Consider the following 9,859-nt stretch of genomic DNA (forward strand, 5'->3'; position numbering starts at 1 on the left):
GATTGAGTCATTTGTTCATCATGTGACAGCCCCATAAGCTTTAACCAATGCAGTCTGAGCCGGAAAGAGAACTGATTAGCTCATCTCTGGAGTCTTCGGGATTGAGTCATTTGTTCATCATGTGACAGCCCCATAAGCTTTAACCAATGCAGTCTGAGCCGGAAAGAGAACTGATTAGCTCATCTCTGGAGTCTTCGGGATTGAGTCATTTGTTCATCATGTGACAGCCCCATAAGCTTTAACCAATGCAGTCTGAGCCGGAAGGAGAATTGATTAGTTCATCTCGAATCGTTCGTTCTTTTGTCACGTGACGTGACAGCATTGGATAGAGAAATTAGTTAATTTACAAGCTTCCTTACAAACGGGTGCATAGTTATTATTATTATTATTATCATCATCATTATCATTATTATTTACTCTTACAGTTACATGATGCGTTTCTGGTCTCAAATTGTAGCTTTTTACTTCTTAAAGTTTATAAATGTGTGAAATGGTGCGAATGCACCTAATGAGGTGAGGTGAGCCAATCATAGACTGAAGACCCAGCCCTGTTGAAAAAACCAGCATATGCTGGTTAGGTATGTTTTGACGCTGGGATGCTGGTTTAGGCTGGTCCTTTGCTGGTTTATGCTGGTCCTTTTGCCAGCACATGACCAGCATAAACTAGCAAAGGACAAGTTTAAACCAGCAAAGGACCAGCATAAACCAGCTTAAACCAGCATCCCAGCGTCAAAACATACCTAACCAGCATATGCTGTTTTTTTTCAACAGGGAGGTAAACAATGAATTAATCTTTTCTGTTTCTTATAGCATTATAGTTTTGTATTATTGTAGTGTGATCAACGTTTGCGTAAGTAGTAGACGTGTTAGGGAAGTAACACGTAACTTTTTAATTATATTTTTCTAAAATGAACGAAATGACTCGAAAAAAGATCCTTTCATTTTGCTGAACGAGACTCAAAGGTCCGAGTCGGTAAAATGATCCGAACTTCCCATATAGTGCGCACTACGTGCCATTCAGCATACAGAAAGACTAACTCTGTGAACAAGTGACCTTTATGGGAAGCCAAACAACCCAAATGTGGGACGAAACGGCGCAGTATTAAAGTGTTCCCGCCGTGCTGACCTGTCATAGGCGCGGCTCAAGGGTCAGCGCGGCGTGAACACTTGAATACCGCGCCGTTTCGTCCCACATTTGGGTTGTTTCGCTTCCCATAGACCTATTTCAGCTGCCGTTTCAGCGTCTATTTATAGTGTAGGGGCGGGACATTTCAAATTCTAGAGAGCATTTGATTGGACAGAAAGTTTGATGAGAAGCTGAAGTGAGGGGTGACCTCAACAAACCGCTAATTCATATTGCCGGAATCTGTGTAGGTTTTGAATGCTTATCTTCTAAATACAAATTTTGTCATCGTTTTGGAGCACACTAGCTTATAGATAACTATAAGGCTATATTAATACTAAAAGCCCAAAAATTTTAATTTTGATTTCATGGGAACTTTTAAGGCTAACATACTAAAAGCCAAAAAAACTTAAATTTTGATTTCATGGGGACTTTAAAGTCGACTTGTCTGGGCCCCTAGTGTGAAATGAAAACACTGGGTTTCAAATTGTTTGTTTGTTTGTTTCTGTACAGAGCATGCAAAGGGTCTCAGTTGAACGCCCATTCCAGCCCTTGTGATTTCCAACTGGACGCTTTGAAACCTTTTATGGGCGGTGCTCCGATGTAAAATCAGTCTGCTTGCTTGCTTGGTTAAACGTCATATGGAAATGATTTCAGCGGCTAAGCCCCTCCCACCATAGTTGAGCTGCTCGTCTGCTTTGTTGATACCGAACAAAATGGCTGCAGAGGCTTGATCCTGACGTGACACTCTCAGCGCTTTCTCCGGACACTCCGCACTTATTCCTGGATATTTCCACCGTAGTTTTAAAAACATCTCTGGATTTCTCCACACGACTGCAGCCAGGCTGCTCACCACATCGCTCGCTATCTTTATTTTTGCACTTTAATGAAGCAGCTTGCATCGCATAATCTCATGTCAGTCTACCAGACAGTAGCAGCTTTAAACTGCCCTCTTCTTCGTTTTGCACCGTAGACGAGATGCTATTTCTGATGACCAATTTATGCCACTGTATTTGACAAACTGCCTCGCCGTTTTAATGTATTATTTTCTGTCTTTTCGAGGGTATTTCGTAGCGTATGTCATGGAAATGTCATCTGCTGTTTTTCCAGCATGTATTTATCTATAATCTCCTGAGTCTGCATAGAAATTTCACGACAGTCCTTTTCCCTTGGCATTTTGAATTTTGTGTTTATTTCCGTTCTGCTGCCTTTTTGGGACACTTTCGGAATTTCAGCTGCTCATTCAACAGTGTTACTTGAGTCTATCTGTTTTTACGGGTACCTTTTTTTTGTACCGCTGTACAACATGCAACACTTTTTTACTGAAAGCTGCCAAAGCTCGACTTGTGTACAAAAAGGTAAGTTGAGATATTGTCTCTGTCTCAAAACCTCGGCTGCTGACACTTTAACATCTATGGTTGCAACCAATGTTGTCTAGGTAGGCAGCTCACTAGGTTAAAACAACAACAACCTTCTGATCATATCTAAAACAGGCTGCGAATTCAATTCAAGTCTAATCCGTTGGAAACATTTGTGTGCTGTGGCGTAGAGGTTTAAAATCTGGGCTGTTACCTGAAAGCTTGTAGGTTAATTTACCATAAACACGCTTAACCAATTTACTTAAGGTAGACTGAGCCTATAATATATACTGTTCGTTACTTTGCTAGCATCAAATAAATGATTACTTGGATAAAAGTGTCTTAGATTTAGTCGTGTAATCTGTATTTAGAGCCTTATTACACTGAAATAAGTTTTCTTAAGTTTTAGTCTTTAATTTTTAGTAGTTCTATTTATTTACTTTTTTTGTTTATTTTAGGATATTCATTTATTTTAGGATGTTAATTAGCATACCACAATACCATAATAATAAAATATGCAGTGAATCTGATATTTTATTTTAATTTAATGTTCATTTGGTTCTTAGGGGAGACATATCCATGTTGTCAAAATCGAAAAAATATCCCTAAAACGCAATGGCACGTTTTTGCATTTTTTAATGTTTGAGGTGGTACAAAATGAAGGGCTTGACATTTGCTATTACTCTTCCTGTCCCTCAGAATAATAGAAGATTCAACGAATTATAATCTGGGTACAACTAATATCACATGTATGCTTCTGATCCTATTAAACATTACAGTTAAAACCCTCCAATTAACAGGCTGTTGCCAAGTTCTTTCATGCTGAAAGGGATCTATTCATCATGATATTTAATTTCTGTTGGTTATGTGATTTCCAGCGAAACACACAAAGAGGACAGCCTATAAGTTCAGTGTACTGACATATATTTTACAGGAAAGAGATAAAGAGACTGGAAAGTCTGCTTTGTTGACTCTAAGAATGCTTTTTTTATGTCAGTTTCTTAGATCTAGCCTAGATTCAACAGACATTAGCTGTTTATAATATATTCACATACTAAGGGTCATTTGCTTCACCTTGTGAAAAAATTGCATTCAGTATTATTTGCTAAATACTTCAGAGCAGTTAGAATATTAGCTTTTTTCATGTAGAAATTATATAATTTTTTTTAAATAACCATCTTTGCCCTCTGAGAACTAAAGGAATTTGGATGCGTCATCCTTCTCTCCTATTATTCTAGTACTTTTTGTCCATGTTGTCATTGTGTTCTTTTGTAGCTTTGCTTATTGTCTTGTGCACTTAGTTGAGAACCATAATTTTATTCTTCAATCTATTTGTCTCTCTTGAAAATCATGTCACACTTGGCTGATGCCAGTGATAAAATGAATAGGGCAATTCACTTGTAATTCATAACCCATCTACTCTTTGAGTGTGTGCTGCTCAACCTTAATTATAAATCACACCAAAACAAGGAGCTCCTTTGCTCCAATACACCCAGATTCAGCTCCCCCCTTTCGTCTGGGTCTAGGAAACCACCATCCCTCATGGCACTGCAGGGGATTGTGGTCCAATCATGGAGGCGTGAGACGCCAGTGTTCAGCTTGTGGCAAAAAGGGCAAGAAATACAGATGAGCTATCTCACTCTGGACTGTAAGGGTGCAGACTACAGAGCTTGTAAAAGCAGAAAGAGACAGGGAATTCCTTGTATTTCATGAGATTCTCTGTGTACATTGTGGCTTTCTATTTGGTGTCAGCCCCACTTTATAGCTAGACATAATTTAATATTGGCTTCTGTGGTGTGTGCACACTGCCTCCGTCTTGCTCTGATAAAATTAGAGCACATTGTTCTTGTCTGCACAGATTGCAAAGGCTGGCTGTGGTGAACTCTCCTTTGCCGGAGTTCAGGTTGCATTTCTATAACAGTAGAATTTGCCTGATTTTCATTCTTTCCTAGAATTTTGAATTATTATTATTATTTTTCAAGGAGGTATTTTTCTTCAGGCAGTTGTGTACTATCTAACCACATTTCTTTAATTTCTTAAATAAATCTCAAGATGTTAGACAGTGCTGACCTGGCATCAAAACCCCTGTCTGGTTATTAGATATGTAGTGTCTACCTGAATTGTTTTTGAATTGTCAAATTTTTAAGATAGTTTAAAAAGGAAATTCCTCCCTGATGTCAGATTTAAAGAGGGAAAATTTACGAGATCTTTCCACCCATATTTCTCTCATTACCTCATCACATTACAGTCCAGTTCAGTTTAACATTGAACCCTATGATGTAAGAGGCTGAAATCCTCTTGTACATGTGAAAGGAGAATGGTGCGCCACGCAGCAGGACAGGATGGGGTACGGGTTAGGGAAAGAACTGGAGAAGAAAGCATTTGTGAGTGTCCCTGCTGTATTGCAGGGTCCTTCCCCCATTCTTATGATAGCATTTTGCTAGACTCTAGGTAGAGTAAAGCTTTGACATTTTGAGGTTGTGGATGGTTCTTGTTTGTGGATTATTGCATTTCAGATTAAGTTTTGTTTAACCCTTGTTCTGTTTCCCTAGTAATAGGTCAGAAAACATAAATCTTAAACAACGAATTTAATGACGTCTGCTAATATTTTGAGAACTGATACTTCAAATGTCCTTTTTGGAAAAAAATATTTTAATATTTTATTTATTCAAAATATAATATTTAAAAATATATATATTATGTTTGTGATCTCAGAGCCTTGGTAAAACAACATGAATAAATGCACCAAGCAACCGTAACAATTAAAGTCGATGTCAGAAGAACACAAATATTAATATTTTAGATTCTTATTTGTGGTTTCTAAGTATAGTTATAGGATAGTTTAGTAGTGTATTTTTTTCTGCTTAGTTGTGCCAATAGCACAGATTTTAGTAGTGCAGTATAGTTCCAACATTTTATTCTACAAAAATATTTGTTCCACAAAAAATATTTACATACAAATATTAGAACTAAATAGAATTTCTAGCCAGCTGTTTAACTTCATCACGCAGCCCAAAAAAACAAGGGATAGAATACATGTATTTGATTAACGAATGTCACTGACAACACAGAATTGACCTATTAGGGCAAGTGACAGTTTTGTTAATTGCCTGCCAGCCAGCCATCACTGTCATTGAGCCTTAATGTATGTAAATAATGGGAATTTGTTGTTTTGAGGAACCACAAAGAGAATGTACCTCTAAAATCACCATCATAAATTATGTCTTTAATACTCCAAGAAAGTTGTAGTTCAAGATGGCGTACAAATCTTATTCATTCGGTTTCAGTTGTTTTCTGTTTTGCTAGTTATCATAATTTCAGGTTTCAAGAATTTAAACTGATTTCTGGATACAGCAGTTGTATTGTCTTGTGCATTGATTCAGTACTGCTTGATCTAACAAGTGTACTATTAAAAATTAGTGTCTGGTTTTCCTTTCTCTGTTTATAAATACTTGTTTGCCTTTATTGTGCATTGTACCCCTGACAGGCTGTCAGAAGCGGTTGTCTGTTCTTCTGTGTGTGGCCTCTGCGGTAGCTGTCAGTATAACCTTCAGGATGAAAGGGAGAACCATTCGGGAATGATACTGACTCCATCTCCTGGAGCTGTGTGTTTTTGTATAGTGTCTTATCCGATTTCACTTTGATAAATTTCATCAGAATAGAGCTGACATGATGTTTAGACAAAGCTATTGTTCCTCTGTAGGACAATCCTGGCTTGTTTAGCCTCAATTCCGCTATATGTCTGACTATTAAACATCACATGGTAAGCCTGGAACACAACTTAAGGCTCTTTGCTAACTTTAAAGGTGTGGTATTCATTGATTGGTCTCCATTTGGTTGTGAGTTAAGAATAGTTTACAAAAAATTGTGACTATTGTACTAATTTACTCGCCTTCATGTTATTCTAAGCTTTTGTGAAACACAACAAGAAAAGTTTAGCAGAATGTTGACACTGAGAGCATACTAAGAGTACTAATTAAAGTGAATGCTGCAAAAATTGCTAAAGCACCATATATTCCAAGACTATTGAAGCCGAACAATAGCTTTTTTTGTGGAAAACAGAATTTGAATTTTGAAATTGTTATTTACCAATAGAAAATGTGGTCTATTAATAGCTGTGACCAAGGCAGAGACGGCCTTATGATGAGGAGATACCAGCCTGTGTGTGGCTCATTGGAGAAAGCATAACGGTCAACTTGGATTGCTTGTGCTGTCATAGCCAATCACATTATAGCCTTGATGTAATTTAATTGCTGTCAGACTTTAGTACGACAGTCAATCACTGTTTGGCAAAATTATAGAAATGGATAAGTAGTGCCTTAAATGGAATACTACATGTCATAGAATTGTGTGTGACTTCTGTTATAAAAGAGATTTTTCCCCCCGTGTAAACTCCAAAAATAGATAAATCTATATCTAGGCTCTTGATTAATTAAACTAATTTAAGTTCCAATCTATGGAACTTAAGGTGAAAGTCTAAGTTCCCCTTTACTAAGGGAAAGTCACGGTGAAGTCGTGGCCTAATGGTTAGAGAGTCGGACTCGTAACCCAAAGTTCGAGTCTCGTACCGGCAGGGATTGTAGGTGGGGGGAGTGAATGTACAGCACTCTCTCCCACCTTCAATACCATGACTGAGGTGCCTTTGAGCAAGGCACCAAACCCCCAACTGCTCCCCGGGTGTTCACGGTGTGTGTGTGTTCACTGCTGTGTGTGTGCACTTTGGAGTCTGCCGGTAACTAGAGCACTAATTCCAAGTATGGGTCACCATACTTGGCCACATGTCACGTCACTTTTCACACTAAGCAGATTATGCAACAAGTCACAGATCATTAATTCAGTGAGTTGAAGTCAAGATTCAAATCAGTTCATTTGGAGTCAGGTTGTAACGACCCAGCTTTCTAAATTTAGCAGGTTGTGCCCACTCCCCCAGTCCCACATATCCTTAGCACTCATTTTAGCACATAGGAAGTGCTAAGCTGCTCTTTAGTTGTAGTTTGAGAAGGCCTTTTGATGACCCAGTAAGTGCAGTGAACTGCTGAGGGGAGCTGCATGTTGCTAATACTCGACAGCAGGAAGGCCAAAGGTTATCGTTTTTTCCCCTTCCCTCCGCTGTGGCCTGCCAGAAGTCCTTGTGAGCACACAAGCCTCTGCTCACAGCCTCCACGGGTCTGGTTATTAGCCAAGACAGCCCACTCCAAAACACACTACCTTTCAGTGTGTTTTTTTGTATACCTCCCCTATCCTGCCCTGCGGATCCTAACGTACCCACATCCCTCACACCTCTGCATCTTTAGCGTTGCTTGACCTAAGCTTGATCATGCAACTTGGGACTTTTTATTTATTAGAATTAATCTCACACTCTATTTCGTTTTTATTTTGCCTTTAAGGCTTTTAAATTTTAATATGACTTTTTAATCCTCTTTCATTCTTTTTGAGCATTTAGAAAGTCTCACTGTTTTCATTAACTAGAGCTCAGTGTGCTCTTCAGGTCTCTTGCCCAGAGAAAGTGATATATTAATCCTGAAACTTGGGTCAGTTTCCACTACTGAAATGTGGATTCTGGTGACCTTTGTTAATTGTAAACAAATAACATTGACTGTGATGCTTCTTCCTAGAGTAGAGATTGGTGCTAACAACACCAAGGTCATAGGTTCGATTCACGGGGAATGCATGAACTGGCAAATTGTATACCTTCAATGCAGTGCAATGGCTTATTTCCACCGAGCAGTACGGTACAGTACAGTACGCAATTTTATGCGTTTCCATTGTCAGAAGTTGTGAGTGGTACCAAAATAGAGAATTGTACTCTACCACTTTTTTGGAACCCTTCTATAGGGGTACCTAGCACAGTAGTCCGGTACCAAAGGGGTGGAGCTAGACCCACAACAGAATGTTGATTGGTTGACAGAGAATCGTCACTTGCGCGTGCTACAGGCTTTTTTTTTTTTTTTTATATAAATATGCAGTAATGTCAGCACGCAGCAATGAACCATGGTCGACCCAGGAGGTGCAGACCTTTCTGGGTATCATTGGTGAAGAACGTGTGTGTGAAGGGAATTTGATGGCATGGTGAGAAACGAAAAGGTTTACCAGCATGTTTCTGAGAGGATGGATGCGGAGGGGTTCCAGCGGACATCCAAGCAGTGCAACATTAAACGCAAGAAGCTGCGGAGTGACTACCGGAAGGTGAAAAACCAAAAGCCAAAAGGTATAAACCAAAAGAATTGGAAGTGGTTCGATATGATGGATGCCGTTTATGGACACAGACCGGCGAGTTTGGGAAGAGGAGGCGGCATCGATATGGCCATCTCTCTGCTGGAGTCAGTGATGGAGTCTGCCGGTAAGTTCTTATAGTTGTGAAATAAAGTATTAATAGATAACGGAAAAGCTCACTTTCAATGTACAACTTTAGAGCAAGCATGATGTTTGCTAGCCAGTGCGGTAGCACCCAGTTATTTGTAAGCTAGTAAGGCTACGTTCACACTGCGAGCCTTATGCCGGGTTCAGACTACACAATATTTTTGTCGGTCAAGATAGTCACTGTGTCAGATTTTATGATTTTGACTCCTAAAATCTTGTCGTGTCGTGGACAAGAAACATGTCAGACTACACGTTGCTTCCCGACCATTCATCGCGTGCCGTCTTTAACGAGTCCAACGCGTGTGATGTCATCGAGAAGGCGGAACTAGCGACTGACTTCCGAAAACAAGAGTGTAAACATTGCTGAAGCGCTTCCGCTATAGTTCGCCAGCATTTTTCTTTCTTTGTTCTGTCGTGGTAGTCCCTCGATGACACATCATACAGGCAGGATTACTGTTGCCACAGCTCCACGCCTCACCTTTGGAGACGGCTTATGGTAGAGAAATGAACATTTAATTCACGTGTAACAGCTCTGGTGGACATTCCTGCAGTCAGCATGCCAATTGCACGCTCCCTCAAAACTTGCGACATCTGTGGCATTGTGCTGTGTGATAAAACTGCACATTTTAGAGGCCTTTTATTATGGCCAGCCTAAGGCACACCTGTGCAATAATCATGCTGTCTAATCAGCATCTTGATATGCCACACCTGTGAGGTGGATGGATTATCTCGGCAAAGGAGAAGTGCTCACTAATACAGATTTAGACAGATTTGTGAACAATATTTGAGAGAAATAGACCTTTTGTGTACATAGAAAAAGTCTTAGATCTTTGAGGTCAGCTCATGAAAAATGGGGGCAAAAACAAAAGTGTTGCGTTTATAATTTTGTTCAGTGTATGTACAGTGGTGTAATGTAACAAAGTAATAATACTTCGTTACAGTACTTAAGTATATTTTGGGAGTATCTGTACTTTACTTGAGTTTTTATATTTCAGCCAACTTTTACTTTTACTCCACT

At 39.3% G+C, this 9,859-nt stretch overlaps 2 protein-coding genes across 5 annotated transcripts in view; both read left to right on the forward strand.

Moving 5' to 3' along the window:
* The first annotated feature begins 1,302 nt into the window (after positions 1 to 1,302).
* LOC107591909 (zinc finger and SCAN domain-containing protein 29-like) overlaps positions 1,303 to 9,859 on the forward strand; it is a 13,259-nt gene continuing 4,702 nt past the window's right edge. The window contains exons 1-2 of the mRNA XM_016281185.1: positions 1,303 to 1,370; positions 8,448 to 8,821. Coding sequence (XP_016136671.1) covers positions 8,548 to 8,821 — 274 coding nt within the window. The 5' untranslated portion in view covers positions 1,303 to 1,370; positions 8,448 to 8,547. The remainder of the gene's footprint in view (positions 1,371 to 8,447; positions 8,822 to 9,859) is intronic.
* LOC107591908 (trinucleotide repeat-containing gene 6C protein-like) overlaps positions 1,681 to 9,859 on the forward strand; it is a 64,358-nt gene continuing 56,179 nt past the window's right edge. For 3 of the 4 annotated variants that reach the window (XM_016281180.1, XM_016281182.1, XM_016281184.1), the window contains exon 1: positions 1,682 to 2,481. The gene's annotated coding sequence lies outside the window, so the exon portion shown is untranslated. Of the gene's footprint in view, positions 2,482 to 9,859 lie in introns of all 4 variants that reach the window. The other variant, XM_016281181.1, reaches the window with a different exon arrangement.

The sequence above is a fragment of the Sinocyclocheilus grahami genome, unplaced genomic scaffold (assembly GCF_001515645.1).
Source record: "Sinocyclocheilus grahami isolate Dianchi unplaced genomic scaffold, SAMN03320097.WGS_v1.1 scaffold148.1, whole genome shotgun sequence".
NCBI classification, from domain to species: domain Eukaryota; kingdom Metazoa; phylum Chordata; class Actinopteri; order Cypriniformes; family Cyprinidae; genus Sinocyclocheilus; species Sinocyclocheilus grahami.